Source organism: Juglans microcarpa x Juglans regia, chromosome 6S (genome assembly GCF_004785595.1).
Source record: "Juglans microcarpa x Juglans regia isolate MS1-56 chromosome 6S, Jm3101_v1.0, whole genome shotgun sequence".
In the NCBI taxonomy this organism is placed as follows: Eukaryota; Viridiplantae; Streptophyta; class Magnoliopsida; order Fagales; family Juglandaceae; genus Juglans; species Juglans microcarpa x Juglans regia.
The window spans coordinates 13,621,476-13,646,021 of NC_054605.1; the positions used below are offsets into that span (position 1 = coordinate 13,621,476).

The window sequence follows — 24,546 nt, forward strand, 5'->3', positions numbered from 1 at the left end:
TTGCACAACATTGTTTTCTACTTATATAAATCCCATGGAATTGTTTTTGTCCAAAAATCATATCATAAAAAAAAATAAAAAAATCTTGAAACTCCTTATTGTATGTATTAGTCTATAGATCATGAGCTTTTAACAATATTTTCTCTTAAAATATGATAATTGGATTCAAAGAAAGTACATAATGTTTATATGTAGCCCGCATTATTCGAAATCCTCGCACAACATTAAATGTGAAGGATTCACATGTCACGATTCAAATAAAAAATTGAAGGGAACCATATCTATATTTCATAATTTGTTTTGTCATTTTCATTGAAATTATTTTTTTTGGATTAGACCCATATGTTGGCTTTAATGCCACTATAATATTGATAATTTTTTTTTTTTACGGTCGTTTCAAATAATTATTATTATTTATGTCGTTATCTCAAACATTGTGTAGAAGGAAGTGTACCAAATTTAATAATCACTTGATAAACTTGCCTCCTCAATTATGGAAGGGGTGCTAGATTTTTGGGAGGGGGAAAGTTCTAAGATTACCCATACAAAGTGATATTTTTTAGAGTATTGATTTATTTAACAAACTTTAATTTCTCTTAAAATAGTAAAAAATATCGTAATTATTTCCTCGAATTACCTCTGACCCGATGAACCAACATTTTGCTAACAACTTCCAGTTCAGTGTAGTTTTGCAGATGTGAATTATAATGCAGCAACATGCAAAATTGCTAATATGAAGCATTACATACGTTTCAAAATAACATAGGCTACATACAATTCCTCGGATCAACATTTTACCAGCATACATACAATGAAAATGCCAATAATTTTGTGGATATATGTCCACTGATACACTTGAACTCATCAAACATTAGTAGTACAAACAACAGAGAGACCCGAGACAGAGGGAGAGTTTCACATGAGCTCCCTTGCTAACCTCACTGGTTTTTCCTTTAGAAAAGCCACATCACCATTTGTTGTGGCCAGCAGATGATGATTCGGTTCCTCATCTTCAGTCTCTGCTGATGCAAATGATGCAGCAGATTCTGACCCGTCATCATCTGTATTTTCACATTATGTGGATCAATGGCAGAGAGAGAGAGAGAGAGAGAGAGAGAGTCCAAACATAAATACCACACATAACAGGAGAATTATATCTCGGAATTCAATCCTTTCTACTGAATAAAGCAGTCACTGTCAAGACAGTTCTTTTTTAGATGGATGAACCTAGTTACCTAATGATAGATGTGCCTGCACGTAGTGGATGGTTCCAGTTTCTAAGTGTCCAGATCATCATTGTCACAAAACGACCTTAAAACTACGTAGTTTATTAAAACAAAACTCACTTTAAAACCTTACCTTCCATGACTAGATAAACCATAATCGAACTGTTTAATGATAACTCAAGCTTTCCACCAAACATTTAAAACCAAAAACAAGAGAACAAAAAAAGGGACGTCTACCTTTTATTACCCCGTTTATGACAAAGGAACTCGTAACATGTAGAAATATACAAAAGTATTTCAAGAAGAGAATCCATACAAGAATCTAAACCAATCAGCTTGCAAATATGGTTGTCCAAATAGACTTTTACCAGAATGTGTTGGATGATCAGGCAGATGTCTCACTGCTGTAACCTGAATGTTTTCTGGCAGAAGACAATTGCAGAAAGAACCTGAAACTTCAACCATATATAATGAGATGAAGGAAGCGCCAAGCATATATTGGCCAAAGTCCCAAAAGATCCCTTTAAAAGGGCAAGAGGCGTAAGCAGCTATGTTGCTCACACCCTTTGAAACCCCAATATAACAAATTTCCACAGGAAAGTGCCATATAGAATATACCCTGTAGAGACTTGATGAGTAGCCTGATAGTACAGAAATCATGAAAGATAACGAAATAGTAAAATAATGTTTATTAATCTGTATACTCATATGGCCAAGGTAAATGTGGAACTAGGTTCCTATGTATATCCAAACTTAAGACACCAGGTACCATGGATATGCAATTCACCAGGTCTAGAAGCTACCTTTGAGCTTCAATGTAGATACAAGCAAGAAGGGAGACCAGTTACCTAGTCGGGCAAGCCGGTTTACCCATCCTGGTATGGGCTTTCCAGTTAGTCGGTTACAAACTTCATCCGTGAAGTGGTTGCAATTTTTGGCAATCAAATGGTAGGTGTCCCCATGATACTTTGCAGAAAGCTGCTCCATGAAGGACCGAAATTCTGAACGAGACATATCAGTGGTACCTAACAATACTGACCGTCTGAAGATGAAGCCAGGGCAACTTCTTGGTTCCACCTCAAACACCCCACTGGAAGAGTACTCATGTGCTCCAAAGCCATACTCCAAACCATGCACTGTCCATCAAAATTCAGGTACAACTTTTATGGTTGGCACACCATAGAATGGAAAATACAAAAAGCTTAATGCCTGGACTCCTCAGCAACAAAAAATAAAATCCTAGGGCTTCCCTTCTCACTGTGTGGCATACATATGGCAGCTTGTCCTCCCTATTTTTGATTATCATATAATTAGACAATAAAATTTTTATCGCATAAAGTTTCTAATCATATCTTTATATACATGAATTATTCTCTAGCATCATGCAACAAGTACAATCAGAGAAAAATCCTGCTGGAACAAAGACATTAAGTAGTTTAGTTATTCAAATCTGGTGCTGTAATGCTCCATCAATCTATGTTTAACTTTTTTTAAAAAAAATCTAAAGATTCTACATATTTATGAAAACACACATGCTCTTATTAATCTCTAGAGAAAGTTATCCATAGCAATGCAAACTGGAAATTTAAAAATTCCCAAAGTTGAGCAATTGTAGAATACTAACGCAAAAGAAAGTTCAACCTCTTCTGTTCACACCGTTAAACACAGTTTTCTCTATTTGATGTTATCTTTTGCTTCCCTTAAAGTGTAAAGCTTTCATTTAGCTAATCAATAACTATGATAGAAAAGCCAAAAGACATAATGGCGATGGGATTCTCCACTTCAATCATACATTTCATAATTATCTGAGGATACAAACTAAATGCGCAGTAATTTTTCCCTTGAAGATTACAAATTTAAAAATGGAAGAGTCGAGAGTAGTGCAATGTACCACTCAACTACCTTCAATACCCGAATGGAAAATGCCGACGCCGAACCAGTATAGGTAATCGTTTGCGGGTGTGAGGTCGTAGACATTGAGAAACAACGAAGCCTGATTTTTCTTTACTCTATCGCTCAGCTCGTTTTCCATGCCTGAGCTCGAGCTCTCGCCCAACGGAAATAACCGCATTTCCACTAAATTGCCAACCCCTCAACTCCCCGATAAGAATATTTATATTCCAGGATTCACAAGCTCATGATCTTCAACACCAATCCAAGAAAACACTAAAAAATACAAAGAAAGAGGAAGAGGAAAATTAAAAATCTTTACCTTGATTCAAATAAATTAGTGGGAGGAGAGAACCCTAACGCTCTGTTGGTTGCTGAGAAAGCAACAAGAAAGTGGAAAGAAAGAGAGATTTCGAGACTTGGAAGGAGCAGAGTCTGTTATTTTGTTATTGTATTGCAGCTTTATACGAATAAGCTATAATAGTTCCTGAAAAACTTTCTATCCCGCGGTTCTCCCAGGAAACAAACAGGGTTTAAGAGAATCCGACTTAACCAAGCCGGATCGGTGAAAACAACCACGGGAAATCAAAATGCGTAAAGAAGCTATAGAAAATAATTATAAACGTTTAATTGTTTATGTGTTTATATATATACATACATAAATATATATATATAGATAGAGAGAGAGAGAGAGAGAGAGAGAGAGCGCTTACGAGAGGGCTTGAGAGTGGAGATTTGGAGGGGATTGGATGCTTAAATTTGGAGGCAAAATGCGGGAATCTTCGATCTGATGAGAATGATCGTCTGTAGATCGAGATGGGAGCATTCATTCAACTGAAGGGGCTTTGCTTTTTCGGGATTTTTCTTTTTCTATATCAATTGGGAAGTTCTTTACGCGGAGTGCTGGGGGCTGCTTGTCTGTCTCCGTCTCTGTCTGGGATTATCTTGAAAAATTTTGGAAAATTTTCTCCTTTCTGGACTTAAAAGAAAGATGCTTCAGAATTTCAAATCATATTTTGGGATTTAATTTGGGAGCGATTGTGTGAGATATCAATCAAACATATTGGATTTCGCCACATCCTATCATTATAATTTTTTAAATTTTTATATAAATTATAATAAATAATTTAATTTTTTAAAATTTTAAAATAATATTCTAATAATATTTTATTCAACTCATCTAAAACTATCTCATCTCATCTCATTATCCCTACAAGTAAACTATCTGATTTCCAACAGAGGGAGACAATTGATAAATATAGTAGTAAAATACATAGAATTTAATTGATGGTGTATATATATTTTGGTTAATGTATCAATTTATAAGGCGATTTATTAATACTATTTTTATCCTAAATTTTGTGATATTTTGAGACTAGTGCTAAAATATGAATTCTCACTTATTCATTTTTAAAAAAATAAAAATAGAATTCATCATTAAAAAATTAGTTTTTTTTTTTTTTTTTTATATGAGTATGAGACTTGCATACTTTTTTTTTAAAATAAGTACGCAAAACTTACCCATCTTAAGACTGTACAAATTATTTCTCATATTTTAAATTATTTAGTATATATGCCAAATACGAAAAGAATTCAGATAAATAAAATTACAAACTGATGTGTTTTGATATAGTACGGCAAATTGCATAATGTCACATCAGGATATAAGTTTCTTCCTGTTAAATCTCTTTTGTTGCAGCACTTACTAAATTTAAAATAAACAATAGCCTAAAATTACCTAAAGACGTGTGTTGTGCACTCTTGTCCCTTCTTTGACTCCCCAATGGGAAACGGAGATTCATTTGTCCGGCCACATTTGATTTGAATGCTAATCTGAATTTCTAACATTCTTCAAGAATTGAAGATTTTTTTGCACGATACAGAGGAATTCTTTTATGGATGTAAGTAACGATGTGTCTGCTTTTGACTACTTTTTCCATCGTACTTGACTTCTCCAACTCTTGATGTTCATGTAAATTTCTAGATCGAAGCAGATAAGATGTTTGGTTTGGAGGTACGGTCCAATAGGAAGAATATGTGTGGGATCTCATATGTATGCTTGTCAAGCTTTAAACCCATTATTCGTTATACCTTGAAGCATTACTTAAATAGTTAAAATTTATCAAAACATCAAGACCGTTGGCTTGAATATGCATATGTTAGAGGGACCTTGTTGTATTTACATGATATATATATATATATATATATATATATATACATACATCAGCTGTAATGTCCATAAAAAATGGTATTAATCTTACAGTTGATCACCATTTAGGACGTAGCTGAACTAGTTCCCAACGGATGAACTCAGAGTAGAGGAAGTGATGTGCATTTCCACCAGACAACAGGGAGGATTATTATGTCTGGTGATGACTGATGCAGATTAGTACTTGAATGGCTGCAATCAACTGCTCAGACAGTTTAAATCTTCGTTTTCGATAACGTTGTAGTAAAGGGAAGATGACATGCCATCGAATTTGGAGACCACTTGATGAGCAGATAAGCCACAATAACGCTTCCCTAGCCGGGCCATGCAAATGTCGATAACTTTCTTGAACATGCGGTCTTCTTGTATAAGTGGTTGCTGCACAAACTCGACCAGGGCAGCCACTGCATGGTTGAGCATAAGAAATTAAGAATTACTCTGGAATCCAGAAAGTTGTTATGCAATAGAATTTAAAGAAATGCATCTGTGGAGTAATTAGTCGCTCATTTACTCTTCTAGCCCTTTCTTTTACTTGTCTTTCTGTTACCTAGGAGGAGGAGGGCTGGGGATTTGGGTATTTGCAACAACAATTCCACCTACCCAATTTGTTTGGTTTCCTTTTCCTATTTTTCAGTAGATTCAAACAAAGCATTTTTTTTCCAAGATTCAAAGTAGAAGGACTAGGTCTTGGAACTGTTGGTGATAGGCAAGTAATGTATGAGGTGAGAAAAGATAATGAAACCCCTAAAAAGCAAACCTCGAATGTTCTGTGAGTGAAGACATTTACCTTAGCTGCTTGAATTTCAAGATCGTCGATTACGATTTGAGTTGAGAGGGGTCTTAGCATGCAGATGAAGAACAAATCTGACTTTTCAAAAGCTACATTGTGTGCATGCCTGGATACACAGTTCCAGGAAGAATATTAGGCCTTTGGTTTGGGAGATACAGCATTCAAGAAAGTAATATCAGTTCCCCCATTTCACTGGTAGATGTTAGTCTACATTTATATATCTTTGGTGGCTATGAGAATAACATCTTGTTATTACCTGAATGCTATAACTTCGACAAATTCAGTATCAATCTGCAATAAAAGAAAGAATGCAACTTATGTCAATTGGAGAATTCAAATGGACGTTTCTGCTATTTGATGCAACTTTCAAAAGTAAGTTAATGATATCTAGATAAATATGGGCGTCAAAATTCTTACCCTGTTTCCTCCTTGACTTCTCTTACAGCACCTGTAAAAATCTCCTCTGACTGATAGAGAATAAAACAATTTGTAAACAGTTAAAAAAACCAGTTGAAAAAATTGGTTTTTACATGATTAATTTCATCTACGGAAAAGGTGTGGTCATGGTACAACTCCAATAGAGTACCTCAAGGATAAAACCAGTGGGTATTTTCCAGAGACCAACGCAGGCTGGAGAACAGTACTTCTCTTGCACTACAAGAACCTGTAAATTGTCATAAAATTCCTTTAATCTGAGTTTGAAACTGATGGGATTTCTGGTACTTGTGCCAGTTTATCATAGGAAATTAACAGGAGCCTTCATAATATTCATTAGTACTAGGATTTGATCAATTTTCTTATTAACAATTCCTTTTGTTCTTTGAGATACAAAACAACAGTAACTCCTTGATGAGTAAGGTGGAAGTGCATGCCCACGAAGTGGAAGACTACATGTACATCTCAGGTAGTTTAAAGACTCGTTTTCTGAACACAAGAAAACTTACCTCATTTCTGTCATTAATGACGAATCCCCCAACCCCTACTTGATGTGAGGCATTAGCAGGAAGCATGCAAGGTCCTTCAGGTATCCAGTATGTTAACATCACATATCCTCGCTCTGCATGATGGTATTGGAAGCCTTCCTGTAACAATTAGGCATATAACAGAGGTTAGTAAAATTTCTTCTACTAAATCAAGTATAAAAATGGAAGGAAACAATCTGGTGCTTAGGACAGATGCCACTGGACTACTTGGGAAAGCTTGATAGACAGAAAAGACCAAGAAGGCAATTAACTAATTTATCCTCTTCTTGATTCTAGTCAGTATGTGTGAGGTGACAGTGATTGGTTGTTGCCTCCAACCCAATTCGAGTCGCCATTTCTTAGTTATGCAGGTCCTGTCTAGATAGCTGAGTCTGTTCACACATGATGCTCTGAGAGTACTGGAAATTTAAGGTACAGAAATCACCTTTATTGCATAGGGAACAAGCTCAGAGCGATCCACTGGCAACTTAAGCCAAATTCCCTTCTTTCCCTGTAGCAAAATAACCTCAGATTATGAATTTCCCAAAAGTTCTTGATAATTTTGCATGCAGTAGGATTTCATCTTCCCCAAATAAGGATTTGAAAGCTGGTAAATTCCTTGAAACAATGGAAAATTCAGTGGAAAACATTGACTTGAAAGCTCTACCAAGCCTATTTGGGAGCAAAATTTAATCCTAGGCCAAGCCTAGCCTAAGAAACCCATCATGCTGAAAGAAAGCGCTCATAACCCATTCACAACAAGATCCAAGAAAACATTAAAGAAAGAAAGATGCATTGGATCTCTTTAAAAAGCTCTAGAGACAATTGACTTGTAACACTCAGTTCCACAGCAAAATTTCAGTAATTATAAGTGAATGGCTGATCATTATTAGATGGGCAGGAAAGTTACCATCTTTTTCCAATGAGAAAGGGAGGCATGAAGGATAGAAGCAAAGGAATTTGGGTTAGCTGGTAATCTTTCTGGATCAACAACCACTCCCCCATACTCATCATCAAACGCATCAAGTACTCTCTTTTCTCTAGAATACAGTATGGACTTTGCCGCACTTGTTCCATTGATCTGATATGAAAATGGTTCTGTTGAAAGTTTTTCTTGGCCAACTGAACCACAAGCCTTTTTTTGCGGATAAGTATTATGCGAAGTACTTGAACAAGAAGCCTTGAAATATATTCCTGAATCCAAAATCGAAAAAAAAAAAAAGAAGAAGAAAATAAGAAATCTGCATTTCCATGAGGTCCAAAATTCATACATTGAGAGAAAATATTTGCTCTTGGATCCTGTTTGACTGCCATGAAAATGAATGAAAAGAAAAGAAGATGTGGAAATATATTAAGGAAAAAACATATACTTCTGCTTGGTAGGAGTGTAACAATTACCTCTGCAAGCACAGAACCGTGGCTTGTACTTAACACCAAGTATTTGTCTGAAATTCAAAAAGGGGCTCGAGTATGTTCTTCCTATATGGACTATCTCAGACACAGACTCAGATTTCGATTCACACAATTTCATCTCCATGGATGGCAGTATCTCCCCCAACAACCTCAAAGCAAACTGACACACCTATCTAATCCAATGAAATCAAAGCCTTAATATACCAGCAGAACAAGAATGAATATACAAAGTTAAAAAAAATTAATAAAATAAAGACTCCCACAACACGTAGCACTCAAGAACAAAAAAGAACATGGAAATCATCGTCATTCGGAGGGAACGAAGCAGGAATGATGAAGTGAAAGACTGGAAAATACAATGGGGGGAGGACAAGGAAAAACATGATGAACTAATATAATTTAGCACAAACCCACGTAGAGACAAATCAACAAAGCCATTATTACGCCCATATCTTATCCAAATATCTAAGATTAATGTAGTGGGGATGCAGCTTAATTCGTGGTGTGAAATGGGTGGTGTTTGGTACTGACAAACAAGCAAAAGAACAAAATACAGAAGAATAGAAAATTTATTTCCACTTCACTCGTAGTTAAAATGAAGAAAACGAGGGAATGAACTGGAAAAAAATAAATAAAGAACAGACAATCATGTTAACAAAATGGAAATGCGAGGAAGGGACGGAGGAAGTGAACAGAGGAACTGAGGAAGGGAGCGTGTTTGACGTGAGGTTTCAGTCCCACGCGCTTTAAGAGTGTGAGCATACCTCTGCAATGCCAGTTCTTCTACAGGTACACGGGATGGGCACACAAGGGGGAATCGGCCACCACGTCAGCCGATAAAAAAAATGAAAAAAATGAAAAACACAAAATGCTTGAAATGAAAACCAGAGAGGGGGTGTTCTTCCATCCCTAAAGCTGCACGATCTCTTATTAATGTTTGGTCTTTTAAGGTGAGGAGAGAGAATCATTTCTCTCGACCTTTCACTCTCCCATAGAATGTTCGACCACAAACCGTGACTACGGAAATATATTTCCATGTTTGCCAAGCTAAACAAAATCCTTCTTTGCACCTTTGTGGCGGGAAGCACAGCCCAGTGCTTACGCATAGAGAGAAGAAAAAACCTAATCCCTAGTTCTCAAAGACAATACCCAAACAAAAGGCGATATTCTGGTTAAGATTTCTCCGAGAGAAGAAAGGAACTGAACAAAAGTAAAAAAACAAAAAAAGAAAAAAAGAAAGGTCCACTGGTCGAGACAAACCCACGACCTTTTATTTCGTGGTGAAGAAGATTGAAACCCAGAGAGGTCTTGCCGTGGTGAAGCTCTTCGTGAGTGGGAAGCAAAGAGGTTGCCTGCTTGTGACGAAGGGGTGTTCGCACGAAGGGGAGGGTGGGATTTCAAAAGTTGAAACGGAGAGTGTTCGCACGAGCCACGAAGTGGATTATCCAAAAACGCAGCGTTTCTTCTGGCGTCCACGTGGAGGGCCCGGGTACGCGGCGTGTACCCCTCCCGAATGCAAATAGCTTTTTTGAAAGGCAAACAGAATCAATATTTGAATATTCAAGCGGAAACTAGAAAATCGGTCATGATATTCTCTAGGAAAAATATATCTACCCTTCCAAAGATTTTATAAATTTCTAAATTAATATAGTTTAATGTGTTATCTTAAATTGAAAAGTTAATTTTATCGTAAAGTAAATTTAACATATCACATTAAGCTACACGTCAATTTAAAAATTTGTTTTATAAAATCTTTTTATATTTATAGTACTTCTCCTCTCACATTAATGCATGTATTAAGAAAATAACATAAAATATTAAAATATTTTAACATCAAGCTTCATTTTTAGTATGTATATTTTAATATTCATTGTTTAATATACATATATTTGTTTAAAAATTAAAGTTGGCCCCCATCAAATTTAGGCCCGATTTAGATACAATAAGTGTTTCATCTCATCCCAATCTCTTCATTATAATTTTTTTTAAATTTTTACATAAAATATAATAAAGAATTCAATTTTTTTAAATCTCAAAATAATAATAAAAATATTAAAAAACTTTCAACTTTCATCTCCATCCATTATCTCATACGACAAGTTAGGCTTATCCTAGAAAATTAACCCAGATCGATTTGCTTTTATAATCCGCGACCGCCCATTGACATAATTGAAAAAGGTAACCACAGTTAAGTAGAAGATGGTATTAGATTATGACTATAGGGGTTGTTATTGATGGATACTTTTAAAAGTTTTATTTATTTTTTTCTCAAGAAAATATTTTCTTACAACTCTTTTAATAATTATGTTTTCAATGAAATGTATTTTTGTAAAATGATCATATATTTATAAATTATTTTATGAAAATATCCTTCACTTCAAATATAATTATAAAACAGTTATAAAAATGATTGTAATGTTTATCGTTTATCGCGACGAAAAAAAAAAAAGGGGCTATATTTCCTTTCTTTTTTATTTTCTATATAAATTGGTTGAAGCATCTTTATCTACTACTTTAGTAATAATTTTGGCATTCTCCTTCCATGAATTGTGTAACGATCTAAAAAATAAACAAAAATTATATTACAAAAGAATCAAGATTATAATTAAAGTATATCGAGTTATTATAAAAGGTAAGAACTTTCATCTTTTCAGAAATTGTTGATCTCATTCACCACTTTAAGAGTAAAACATTTTTCTCGAACAATATATGATCTGGTTCAACATTTTTTTTAGGAAAATGATAAAGTTACTACTCTCCTATTACATATTTATTATTATTTTTGTTTTTACTTTTTTTTTTAATTTTACTTAATGGTTAAATAAGTGACTATTAATAAAATTATATATATATTTTTTAATTTTTTCTTAATAATTAAGTATGTTAAAAAAATACCTAAAAATATGATAAAAAAATAAATATACTATAAATAGTAAATAAGTAATAAAAGAGTAGTAACCCTATCACTAACTTTTTTTCTATTCATTTGGGATTTTATAATCTTTCCTAAATTTGGGACGTTATCATTAAACTATTATGTAATAATTGACACAACTCAAATTTCATATTTTAAGTTAAAATTAATTCTGATATTATTTGTAACGATTCAAGTAAAGTAAGAAAATACATTTAAACCTATATTTCAAAAAATTAATCAATATTATAATTAAAATTTCTCCATCCTTAAATACCTTAAGATCCCATTTATCACCCTTTATTATTAATAAGGGACATCGTGGTTTGTAGGCTTACTAATGTAGGGATAGAATAATTCATATATTTATAAATAATTTTTTTATTAAATATATATATATATATATTTTAAGCTGGAGCGTTTGTGGCATGCTTTGTTCAGCGCGCGTAGGGAAAATGCTCTTCCATTTCAAAAAGTAGTTAATTTTTTTTTTTTTTAAAAAAAAAAAAGGAAAAACAGAATTTCGTGGACAGCATTATTAACACGTGAGTTTCGAATGTCTGGCCAAGGCAATAGCGAAATGCTTATCACTTCACCTAATATCATATGTGATGCATGGTATAATTGACATAATTTTATACAATATATTAAATTTATTTTATAATAAAAATAAGTTTATAATTTAATTTATTTTATTAAATTATTTCAGACTGTAAATTTATTTTTATAAAAAAAAAAATTATGATTGAAACATTTTTCTTTCATTTATAATGATTTAGGATAAAATATTTTATGGATTGTCTTCCTTAGTTGGATAATAATTAATAATTTCTCATATTTTAAACCTTTCTTAATTATCGTTCCATTAAAATATAATTATAGAAGAATCGTAACATGATTGTAAATATATCATTGAAATTATTTAAAAATTGATTTATCTGCATTTCAAATGAAAATGTGTACATATTTATTTATGAACTATGCTTATATGAATCACATATTTATTTCACTTTTATCTGATGCGATATTTTTTTATAAACTTTGTAGATCAACTGTTTTGCACAACATTCTTTAATTTCTTCTTATATGGTAAACACCATGATTGGTCTTCTATGTTCCATAGAAAGTATAGTCATTTCTATATAAATTAAGGTATATTTAATAATTAATATCAAGTTACTTGATAGGCTAATTATTTCGTTTATGTTTGTGTGAAAAGTGAAAAAATCATCAACCTTGTATTTGACTTGATTATACAATAAATAACCGAAAAAATGAATATTATTTCCCTCCAAGCTGTTGGAATACGAATAGCAAATAGAGATTAACAATGGCAAAACAGTGGGGTGATTGTTAATTTGTCTTTTAGATAAATATTATCTCATACTCATGAAATTGAGTTCTACGAAAGATAATCTAGCAAGTTTGTTCTCGTGATACAATATTATTTATATAGCGTGCAGATTGTAAATTCTGAATACTAATCTTAGAGTGAACAGTGTGATAGTAGCAATCGTATTGTTTCATTTGAATTTAAACAAAGAGTGGTTAAGGCTGTGTTTGGGTAGACGAATATTTAATATTTTATCATTATTTTTTACTTATTTTTTATTATTATTTATTATTTTTTTATTATTTACAGATCATCTGATATTACCTCCCTAATCAAAAGTAGAATAAGGTAAGATTTGGGTTAAGGAGGGCACGAACCATGTAAGCTAGATGAGCAAAAATTAAGGTGATGAGCTCATTAGAATATAATTCAAGCCATGGGCCCATGACAGACCGCCTTGGCCCATGGCATGTTCCATTATAAGCAACGACCCCACCATTCAATCATGCATGTATAGATGGTTTCATTTTGCGACAAGAAGCCTAAAAAGTAGACTATATTTGTTAATTAGATGTGTGATATTTGGGCTTTGGGATAGCAAAATCTTCCAGGTATAGGCTGATCAAGATAGAATGTGCCATACCCCCACAATAGAAAGTGAAGAGTAACCTAAGCGAAATGTCGTACTCCTTGATTAACTTTGTTGTCAATCTTTTTTATTGCACATTTTAAGTAATTTTTTATTTAAGAGTAATGCTACATACAGTCGTGGAATGCGTAAGCATCGTGCAGTCGCTTTGAAAAAAAATAAATAAATATGAGACTCATATGAAAAGAAATTAATTTTTTAATAGTAGATCCCACTATTTTTCAAATCGATTGCACGGTACTTACCTATTTCACGACTGTATATAACATTACTCTTTATTTAATTAATTGGAAAATTCTATTCATAAGCCGGTTTATTCCTTCACATTGCACACCCCTCGTACATGACATACTGGGCTCATAAAAAAAAATGGCAGTTTGAGAAAGTAAATTGTCATTTTTGTCCCCAACTCATTTTCTTCTTCTCCTTCACGTTGACCCATTTTTTCTATCTCCTTCGGCCTGCTTCACCTTCTCAGGCTTCCAAATCAGCATGAGCAAATTTACTCAAATCATCACCAACCTGATTCTCATTCTTTGGTTCTCCAGACTGTGGCACTGATTTAACCTCTAAATCTTTTTCTGGGTCTAGTTTGTGGGTTTTTCTGATTTTTTTTTACTTTAAAGAAATTCATGTTCAGCTATCTTATTTTTAATATTTTTGCATATGAAAATTTTCTAACTTCAACACACTAGTAAGAATCTTTGCAGACAAAAATATTTTTAATCCAGGAATAGAACCTACTCTTATCCCAAACATTTCATAGAGCCAATGTGCAAAATTGTTGCTGTCAAAATCCGTCTGAGTAGATTATCTACAAACAAAACTCAGAAGTCTTCCATGGAAAATCTATTATGTATGCTGAAAACATTTTATGCCAGAATCTGATGAGCAAAAAATCATTTGAAATGCAAATCCATTGTCACAAGAAGTTTGCGATACAGTACTGAACCAATCCACCGCCGATGACCCCAATCCGACGACCGTTCTTCACCTTTTTAGCAAAATTCTATTCGGACGAAATAGCAAAAAATAAACAAAAGGAAAACACGATTGAAGAAGACCGGATACGAGTTTGGTGGCAATATGAAATCGAGATCCAAGTTTTGGATTTTTGATTTCGTTGTCTTTGCGAAGGATTTTGTGCTTTCTATTTTATTTTTTATTTATTTTAAACTTAATTCACGTCAATGCAACGTGGAGGGCGTGAGGAGTGCGTTCAAACTACCATGGAGTTGGAGACTTAAGAGGAAGATGAGTAGAATTACTCTAATTAATTGGCTTATAAAGTTATTTAAAAATATGTCACTTTAATCAATGCTATAAAAAATGATTAAATCAATGATAAAGAATAGCACTATTGGCGGGAGAGCCATTTATGGGACAAGTTATTATTAGGTAGTGATCTAGGAGTATGGACACGTGGTACTCCCAACCTATCATAAGATGCCATATCATTAAAAATTAATGCTTACACAACAAATTTTAATGTCATGACATGCTGTTAGGGTTGAAATAAAACTGAAAAACCTGTTGAACTTGACAAAACTAGTGGGTTCAATTTGGTTTGTAACCAGTTCGGTCTTGTTCCAGTTCTTAAAAATCGAAATCGGTTAAGTCCCTATTTTCACGTTTTGAAAATCAGTTTGAATCGAACTGGACTGAAATATAAATATTTTTTATTTTGTATATTATATATAAAATATTTTTTATATAAATTTTTATATTATATTTTATATGCTAATTAATATAATATGAACTTTTAATTTTAAACATTATTATTAATATTAAGTTATTAATATTAATTGGATTGTACCAAAACTAAAAAAATCAGACCGGACTGAAATTAAAAAAATTGATAGTTTCAATTTTAGTGATGAACCGATCTGTATCAATTCTTACATTTTCAAAACCAGTATTTCTCAATTTAGTTTTAAAATTTATTCAAAATTAGACCGAATTAAACCCGTTACACCCTTACATGTCGTGATAAGTTGAGACTACACCATGCAAACCCCTGCAATATCCAATTAGTGGTTTGCATATTTGGAGTTCCAACTTTTTGTGCTCTTGCCAACCAAACGGCTAATCCCAAACCGTGCCCAGGAGAAACGTGGGCTTGGATTAGGCGGCCCATAGTCCAGTTGTTAGTGGGCTCGTGCTGGCTAAACGCTTCCAGTGTGGCTGAACGCGGGTAGATTTGGATGGGCTTTCATGGGAAGTTCAAGCCATAATTCTTTTTCTTTTTTATCTAGTCTTATACTTTCGTTTCATTAAAAGGAAGAAAAAAAACATTAAAGGATGTTTGAGAATGAAATATGATGAAAATTTTATAAATAGAAGTAAAATAATTTGTGAATAGAGCGAGATAGTTTGAGTTAACTATTTATTGAGTTTTGGGAAAGAAGAGAGAAAATCTTAAATAAAAAAATTATAAAGTTAAAATATTATTAAAATATAATTTTTATTTAATTTAAAAAATTAAATTATTTTTATTTGAAAGTGTTCGTATTTAAATGATATTTGAAAAAAAAAATGAGATGAGATAGAACTTGTTTCCAAACATCCCCTTCAATTGTTACCAGTCATCTGAAAATTCTTCAAAATAATTGGAATCTCACATTATCCAAGATGACTCTAATTATTTGATAAAAAGAAAACAACCCTAATTATACAATTAATTAATCATTTAAAAATATAAGCTCGAATTACATATATGAGTTTATGTAATCCGAACTTATATTGGGTCGTTACAAATGATTCCAATCTCTAGAGTTAAGACTATATACAAGACTAATGAATGGAAAATTTAATAGTATGTGCTACACAGGAGCTCTATATTTCTGTACATCACTTAAAAATAAGTAATTTACTTTTTTATCTTTATACTTCATATTTTACAAATTATAAAATATGAAATATAAAATATGAGAATAAAAAAATAAAATCATATATTTTAAAATAGTGTAAAGGATTTTGGAATTTTTCAAATTTAATACATGTATCACTATATGCATGCGTTGCATTTAAAAAATGAATCACACAAAGGAAAATGATACTCATTATATGTTTTGGGCATTCTGCTATCTACATTTTCTTGTCGAAAAATGCTAAAGTGAGGCATGAACCGGGCCTCCCCGCGGACGACTTCCTACATGGACTCAAAACGTACCGTTTTGTAATAAATAAAACGGTGTGTTTTGAGTCCACTGTTATGCCAGCCTTCGACCCAAAAAACACACCGTTTTACACTTTTGATGAAATTTGGTTCTCCCTCCCAAGAGCTCTCTGCTCCTTCGTTTCTCTCCGGATTCACTCGATCGGCAGCGGATTCACTCGATTTGCAGGTTCGTTTCTCTTGGTTTCTATTGGTTTCTTGATTTGTTCTTTGTTTCTCTTCGTTTCTCCTTCCAGGAATCTCTCCCCTGCCCGATTTCTCTCCCAAACCTAAACCTAGCCCTAAGAGAGCCGTGCGACGCCAAGGAAGAAAATTCATTAATCCTGGTATGGGTTTCTGATATATTTTCTGTTTTGGTTTTTTTTGTTGATTTTGCTTCTGATAGCACTATCTTTGTGTGGGAGTGCATAATTTGAAATAATACTTATACTCAATATTGCAAAGATTGATTTACTTTTCCAGAATTAAGGAATTTTCTTCCTCGGCGTCGCACATTGGGGGTGGCTTGTAAGACATGCCTAAATGTCATCTAAATGGTTGTGGCATTATGCAATAGAGAGAGGCTTTGTGCTGTTGGTGGTAATTGGTGATGGAAAAAAGGTGTGGGTCAATGGGTCCTTCAGAAGAGGGGTGTGGGAAAACATTCATTGAGGATGATGAGATTTTTCTAGATCCATTAGATATAAGGTGGGAACCATACTTAAGAATTGATGAAATTATTAATGGGTGTGAAAAGTGTTGACTATAAAATGGTTTTGAACTTTTCATAGCTGAATATGCTACATTCATGGTAAGCTCCACGTTTGGCTTTGTTGCTTTTTTCAAGTTCTTGAATTTTTTTGCCATGCCATAATGTTACCTCTTCTACATATATTTTCTTTAAAGAATTTTCATTAATGCACATGAACCAATTCTCTTGGAACATGAAACCATCGATCTCATGGCTTTGTTGTAGATTATTTTTAGTCCTAACAGTGTGATGTTTTTCAAAAGGGGTGTTAGCCCATGAGTCCACTTTTTTCAAGTCCTGTTTGTTGGTGTGAAAACCTCCATTGATCCTATTATGTGTTGAAATTTTCAGGTTAAAGGACCTTCTGGTGGTCATATTCATGATTTTCGTGACAAGATAAGTGAGAAGTTTGAGTTTGTGACTACCAAGGGACTCCACCATTTCTGCTTTACTAACAAATCTCCCTATCATGAAACAATAGACTTTGATGTTCATGTTAGCCATTATACATACCATGATCAGCATGCCAATGACGGTGAACCATTCTTAATCATTGTTTTGGTATTTGTCATCATGCCCTTTGAATTATGAATTCTGACTTGCTGGCTTTGTAATATCTGCAGAGCATTTGAACCCTTTATTTGTTAGAACATATATCGAAGTAGGAGGAAGCTCTTTACAACATTCAGTTCGAACATCATTGGCTAGAGGCTCAGATTGAACGCCAGACAATAGGTATCTGTTGGAACCATGAATACCTATATAGAAGTGATGAATAGAAAAAAAAAAAAAAAAAAACATGGTGTTAAAATGCTTTGATGCTTGCATCTTTTTTCTTTTCATTGTTCTGTCCTTGGGATTCCACTAGGTCTCCTTTTCCTTCTTCTCATGGATTAAAACCTATCAAGGCATATGAGTGAGACTCTGTTCTTCCAACTGATTGCCCAACCTTTACCTTTCTGGGAAAAATTAACCTCATTGGCTTCCTTCTCCCTCATTTGCAACAAATAATTGAGTAGTTCTGTGATTCAATTATCATATCTGCCATGCCTATCTCTCCACAAATAGTTAAGGTTTGTCCTGGCATGCACGTAGCCATCGAAGAAAGCATTCATACTCTCACTGCGTTGAGTTGTACTCATTTCAGCCCAAAATGATTTCTTTAAATATACCGGCACCCAAAACTCTCTTTCCGCATATAAGCTTTGCAACCATGCATTTTCATGTAAGTTGAAAGTATCCTTGAGGCTGTTCCAAGAATTCTCAAACTCCTCGATTGTAAGAGAGTCATAGACACAAGATAGCAACTTAGTTTTTAGGCCATATTTGTATTGAGCATGGGAACCAAGTTTCTCAGGCACCTTTCGCAATATGTGCCACAAGCAATACCTATGCCGCGTGTTGGGAAAGACAATGGCGATCACATTTTTCATTGCGCGATCTTGATCTGTAATAATAGCATTCGGCGCTTTTCCATCCATGTAATCAAGCCAAGTTTTAAATAATCAAACAAACGATTATGTATCCTCACTTGAAATAAGGCCTGCACCCAAAAAGGATTGACTGTCCATGATGGTTTACACCCACAAAAGGTGCAAATGGCATTCCATACCTATTTGTCAAGTATGTGGTATCGAATGTTACCACATCTCCAAAGTAGTTGTATGCCTCTTTACTACGGGCGTCTGCCCAAAACACACTTTTCAGTCTATCATCATCGTCTAATTCCATGAGGCTGAAAAAATCATCATTCTTGTATTGCATCCTTCTAAAATACTCAAACAGCGCTTGAGCACCACCTTTACCAAGACGCAGGTGTCGTGCCTTGTCAATATAGTTATGACAATCTTTTTCTCCAAATGGTACGTTCTCAAACCCACCCGCTTCAGTCACAAGAGCATGGAAACTCTTATTCATCCGTATGCCAGCCTCATCATTAGTATCCAACACCCTCCTAACAGACTCATTAACTTCTCTGTTACATCTGAAAAACCTGAATTTTCTTGGACTGAGCCCATGATTGTGTGTGTTAAATACGGATGTCACACACAGCTTCTCATCCTTTAATATGACATTCATCCTTACCTTACAGTCTGTCTTGTTTGTTGGCCGAGGCTTGAAGACGTTTGACGACCTATTCCGTGCCTTGCCACCCCGAGCACATTCCACAATGACATATTTCATAGTCCCATCTTTCTCTCTTTTACTCCTTTGTGTCATTACCGGAAAACCACATTGCTTTCCGTAATGTTTATAATAATTCATCAACTCAGTCTCCGACTCAAAACACAACCCTGGCTTTGGCTCCTCAGTGATATCACCCCATCAGTGTCAGCCTCGTTCGTATCAACTGTATTACCCACAAAGGCAGTAGACTGCGCTTCAACTTCTATTGAGTCTGATGTGGTCTCACTAATTTCTTCAACAAAGTTACTTTGCTGCACTTTATTTTCCTGTAAATTAGTAGAAAAAAGTATGGCATGAAAACATATGTTCTGAATAATGTAAAAGACACTGCATGTGGAGAATCCAAGACATCACCTCACTGGCACATGGATATGGGTTGGTAGAAGTTGGAGGAACGAATGCTGGTAAAGCCGAATAAGAGCTAGCAGCGACACTAGCGCTGGTTTGTACACTAGAACTGGCAGCTACACTAGAGCTGACACTACTTGCGGAACTAGATGTGGGAGCGGAAGTAGAGATCCATGGATGTTGCTGCAGTTTTCCAAAAAGTATGTGGTAAACATAAGTAGTTAGACCAAATATTCAAGTACAACATTAACTACAAAAGGCATACTCTACAAAATGATCACCTGGTTGCTCCATGGATATGGGTAGGCAGTTGGAGGAGGTCTCATCATTGGTATAACGGAACTATACAAGGCAGCAGAACTACTCAAGGCAGCAATACTTGATGCAGCACCGGAACTACTCAAGACAGCACTACTTGACGCGACACCCAGGCTACTCAAGGCAGTAATACTTGACGCGGCAGCGGAGGTAGAGTTCCATGGGTATTGTTGTAGTTTTCCAGAAAAAATTTAAACATAAATAATTAGACGAAATATTCAAGTTCAGAAAATTAAAGCACACTAACTATAATAAATATTCCAAGAAATGATCACCTGGTTGCTCCATGGATATGGATAAGTGCTTGGAGGAGGTCCCATCATTGGTACGGGAGAACTATACAAGGTAGCGGTACTACTTAGGACAGTAGTACTTGAGGTGGCAGCGGCATTAGAGCTCCATGGGTGTTGCTGTAGAATTCCAACAAAAATTAAAAATAAATAATTAGATCAAATATTCAAATTCATAAAATAAAGCACACGAACTACTTTACCATCTAACGATCACCTGATTGCTCCATGGATATGGGCTGGCACTTGGAGGAGGCACAAAAGGTGGTAACCAAGCATGAGGCACTGGACTATAGTAACTTGGCATGTAATTTGAAAAAGTTGGATACAGTGGTCTTGATATGTTGTCCTAACATATAGCAACATAATGTTAATCAACCCAAGTCGACAATGACTACACATAAAATAAACACACGCCAACTGTTAAAAGAGGTTTACAATACCTGGGTTGATGGATTGGTGATAGGAACTGTTATGCGGGATCCATCTTCTTTCTCTTTCTCCACCTATCTCAATAATAAAATCAAGATGCACATACCTACAATATTATATTGAAATGACTTTCAATATGGCAAAAACATTTTTTCTTCCTATTACACATAGCAACCAGAAGTCAAGATATCCCTTTAGGACTTAGCCTTTAGGACTTAGCTTAGCATCATAATTTATTCTACGCTTTTGAAATTAAAATTTTATTCTATACGAGAAGTCAATCTTTACAACTATATAAGTAAAATGAAAAATCTTTACATAAATACTTGAATAAGAAAAAATAATTTAGTTGGACACTTTTATATATATACAACTTTTTCCTATATTTTTCACTCAGTATATTTTGACACAAAAAAATTACAATCAATTTAGGTATACTCTTTCAAACTGAATGCAAATGTTCATCCCAAATAAAATTCTCCCTTTCAGATGCAAGATGCAGGAAAATGCTAGCCATTTTCTATTAAAACTTATCAACAAGAAAAAATAGACTAAAAAAGAGAAACATCTAAACAAAATAAATTTATTTTTTCCATTTTTTTCAAACAACAAATCACTTAATAGTTGTAGCAACTGGAAATGTATATTACCAATTTCAAATGGAAATGGGTTGCAGCAACTGGGTGTTTTTCCCTTCTGGAGATGGCAGATGGTCACTCACGGCGGAGACTCACGGTAGATGTTCACTCACGGTGTTTCCCCTTCCGCTCGAACTGGCGTCGACAGCTTACACAGGTTGTTTCTCCCGACGGCAGATGGAACGCAGATGGTCCCTCACGGCGGTAAATGGTCACTCACGGCAGATTCACTCACAGTAGATTCACTCACGGCGTTTTCCCCTTCCTCTCGAACTGGCATCAACGGCTTACACGAAATATTTCTCCCGCTCGTTTACGTTCTCAGCTTCTGTTTCTATTATTTTTTATTTCGATTTCCTTTTTTTTTATATATAAATGTAATTGCTGACGTGGCAAAAAATGCCACGTCAGTGTCGTCCGCGGGCAGGCACAATGCTTTGCCTGCCTGTAGCAGTACTCTGCACCTCTTTTTCTAGCTACAGCTAGGAAGTGTGTATTCAGGCTCAACATGATTTTGATGATATAGGTCTAAAAATCATCTCAATTCATCTCATTTTATTATTACAATTTTTTTAAATTTTCACATAAAATATAATAAACAATTCAACTTTTTTAAATCTCAAAACAACTTTTTTAAATTTTTACATAAAATATAATAAGTGATTTAACTTTTATTCTATTATTTACAAACCATCTTAACTCATTTCAAATCGTCTCTAAATTCTTCCTAATTTCTTTGTCAAAACTAGTACTACGTACGCCTCAGAAGACTTGAAATTTCTCTAACAAATTAAAAAAATACAAGTCAGAATCAATATTTTATACCATTCATGTAGTTGTTATTAGTATCAAGATCACGTGAAAATACCATTGACTTTCAACAATATTGGATCGAAGCTAATTAACTTTATAATATATATATATATATATATATATATATATATATATATATATATATATATATACACACATATATGTTTATCTTCAGTTTGTTCTATGGTGGACTAGTCTAGTGTCGGTTTCGTTCAATTATCATTAATAAAATTATTCTGGCTCATGACTTTTCAAGTTATTGCATGGTCGTCATGCTGATCCCTCTTACAAATACTAGTACAATTAATTGGATATATATATATATATATATATATATATATATATATATATATATATACTAGTAAAGGGCAAACACGTGCATTGCACGTGTGCCCTGTAGCAAAAATCTGAAAAATATTTTTAAAAATAAGAATTTGCTATAAAAATATGTAATAATAAAAAATAGATTAATATATATAATTATGAAATGTAATAGTTTTGTCTATATTTTAAAATTTTCTCATTTATCATAAAAATATTACATATATTATCTGCAGAATATCCGTGACTATAACATAGAAATTCTCACAAACATATTTACAACTACATAATTTTCTATTACAGATTCAAAAGCGACTATTGAAGTTGATGCACTATGTATGTCTCTAAATAAACTTAATATCTAAAAATTGTAAATAAATTATTATTTATTGATATTAGCAATTAATATATTCTAATTATAATGTAAAAATTTTTAACTCTATAATATGAGAAAAAATATTTACTTTGAGGAGATTGACAAGAACCAGCTTGAAGAACATTAAATGAAGAACAAACGTAACAAATCTGTTAAAAATAAAATTAGAAAAATAAACAAGAAAAATGTATGGTTATAATTCTTAAATAGAACATATGTTATTATTATTAATGGTCGGCTGTTTTGTTTTATTATTGTCATGCTTGATGTGGATTCTATTTTATTTTATTTAAGCCTCTGTGGTGTAAAGAATTGTGTGCAGTGGATTGAGATGAAGAGGTGAAGAAAATGTAAAATGTATTAATAACTCTGAATAGCTTTCCATTACCAACGTACTGTTTCTTATAAGGGAACATAACAGATGAACAACTGCACAAAACCAACAAAAAATGTGAAATGAAACAAGAGAGAAAAAAAAAATTATAACACATAAATAAAGATACATAAATCTACAAAACAAAATAAAAAAATTTCATACTTCTATTTGTATTGAGATCTACATCTATAAAACAAAAAATCAAAACAAACAATATCCATTCATTTCTTTACAGATTCACCAAAAAAAAAAAGGAAAAAAAAACTAATAGGATTTTTAGATGTGAGAGATGATATCCGACATCTCTCCTACTTCCAAAGCCAAATATCTAACAAATAAAGAGTTCAACCACAGATCTACAAAACATAACAAAAAACTTTTATAAACTCAAAGAATGATAGCAAAATAACGACATAAATATATTCGCACAATCTCTTCAAATATGTGAACATATGTTGAGATCTAGAGAGCATAAAAAAAAAAAACCAAAAAACATCCATTGATTTATCTGTAGATTCACGATAGAAGAAGAAATAAAGGAAAAAAAAGAGCAGATCAAAGTGAAAAAAAAAAAGAATTTAGGCATCCATAAAATAAAAATAAGTTAGGACGAGTCCATAAGAGCAGATATTGTATATGACATAATTGAAAGGAGAACAAACAGACCCATATAATAGACCTAAAAATAGAGGAAAAATTAACCGGAGAAGGAAAAGAATTACATACCTAGTTATCTTTGGAACTTCAAAACCAGAAACTAATCTATCAACACTGAACCACTGAAAGTTTGTGCGATGTGAGTGAGAGGATTTTGATTTTAAAGGTGTAGGACGTAACATGAAATGGAGTAGAAAGTAAAAATGAGTTTTGCTTTTATATGAATCGAGAAAAGGTGAAATCAGCAGAACAGAAGGATAAGAACAAAAAAAAAAAAATTATTTAATTTTTACTAATCTGATAATAATACTGCAAACGGTGGAAGCGGTGGTAGACGTGGAGAGAACGTGAAAGACTATCCAATTTCTACAAATCCGAGATTAACAAATGCCAAACAATCTAAACGGTGACTTCTTTGTTAGTCACGTGAAAAAACCATATCCCAAAGTAAAAGAAAGTATATCCAATAAATAAATAAAACAGATTAAAAAAATAA

The 24,546-nt window shown here is 33.5% G+C and overlaps 4 protein-coding genes and 1 long non-coding RNA gene across 5 annotated transcripts; all 5 read right to left on the bottom strand.

Moving 5' to 3' along the window:
- Positions 1 to 746: 746 nt before the first annotated feature.
- LOC121237204 (deSI-like protein At4g17486) lies at positions 747 to 4,092 on the bottom strand. The gene is made up of 5 exons (XM_041133832.1): positions 3,830 to 4,092; positions 3,129 to 3,392; positions 2,075 to 2,362; positions 1,595 to 1,675; positions 747 to 1,061 (listed from the first exon to the last, which is right to left on the bottom strand). The coding sequence occupies exons 2-5, from the start codon at positions 3,295 to 3,297 to the stop codon at positions 916 to 918; spliced, it is 684 nt and encodes a 227-aa protein (XP_040989766.1). The 5' UTR covers positions 3,298 to 3,392; positions 3,830 to 4,092; the 3' UTR covers positions 747 to 915.
- Positions 4,093 to 5,267: 1,175 nt separating this feature from the next.
- On the bottom strand, positions 5,268 to 9,248 carry LOC121237203 (nudix hydrolase 8-like). Its single transcript, XM_041133831.1, is given in 10 exon segments — positions 5,268 to 5,720; positions 5,723 to 5,729; positions 6,113 to 6,221; positions 6,372 to 6,407; positions 6,533 to 6,582; positions 6,702 to 6,779; positions 7,060 to 7,197; positions 7,523 to 7,588; positions 7,988 to 8,271; positions 8,476 to 9,248. Coding segments are annotated over 10 exon segments (1,104 nt in total). The 5' UTR covers positions 8,615 to 9,248; the 3' UTR covers positions 5,268 to 5,523.
- A 9,573-nt stretch (positions 9,249 to 18,821) lies between these two features.
- Positions 18,822 to 19,514, bottom strand: LOC121236639 (protein FAR1-RELATED SEQUENCE 5-like). The gene has a single exon (XM_041133075.1). It carries the CDS (start codon positions 19,512 to 19,514, stop codon positions 18,822 to 18,824), a length of 693 nt encoding a protein of 230 aa, XP_040989009.1.
- Positions 19,411 to 20,298, bottom strand: LOC121236948 (cell wall protein TIR4-like). The gene is made up of 3 exons (XM_041133474.1): positions 20,111 to 20,298; positions 19,836 to 20,012; positions 19,411 to 19,747 (listed from the first exon to the last, which is right to left on the bottom strand). The coding sequence occupies exons 1-3, from the start codon at positions 20,156 to 20,158 to the stop codon at positions 19,559 to 19,561; spliced, it is 414 nt and encodes a 137-aa protein (XP_040989408.1). The 5' UTR covers positions 20,159 to 20,298; the 3' UTR covers positions 19,411 to 19,558.
- A 356-nt stretch (positions 20,299 to 20,654) lies between these two features.
- On the bottom strand, positions 20,655 to 21,565 carry LOC121236949. The gene is made up of 3 exons (XR_005934849.1): positions 21,520 to 21,565; positions 20,881 to 20,975; positions 20,655 to 20,786 (listed from the first exon to the last, which is right to left on the bottom strand). It is a non-coding gene; the product is annotated as an uncharacterized LOC121236949 (long non-coding RNA).
- Between the last annotated feature and the right edge of the window lie 2,981 nt (positions 21,566 to 24,546).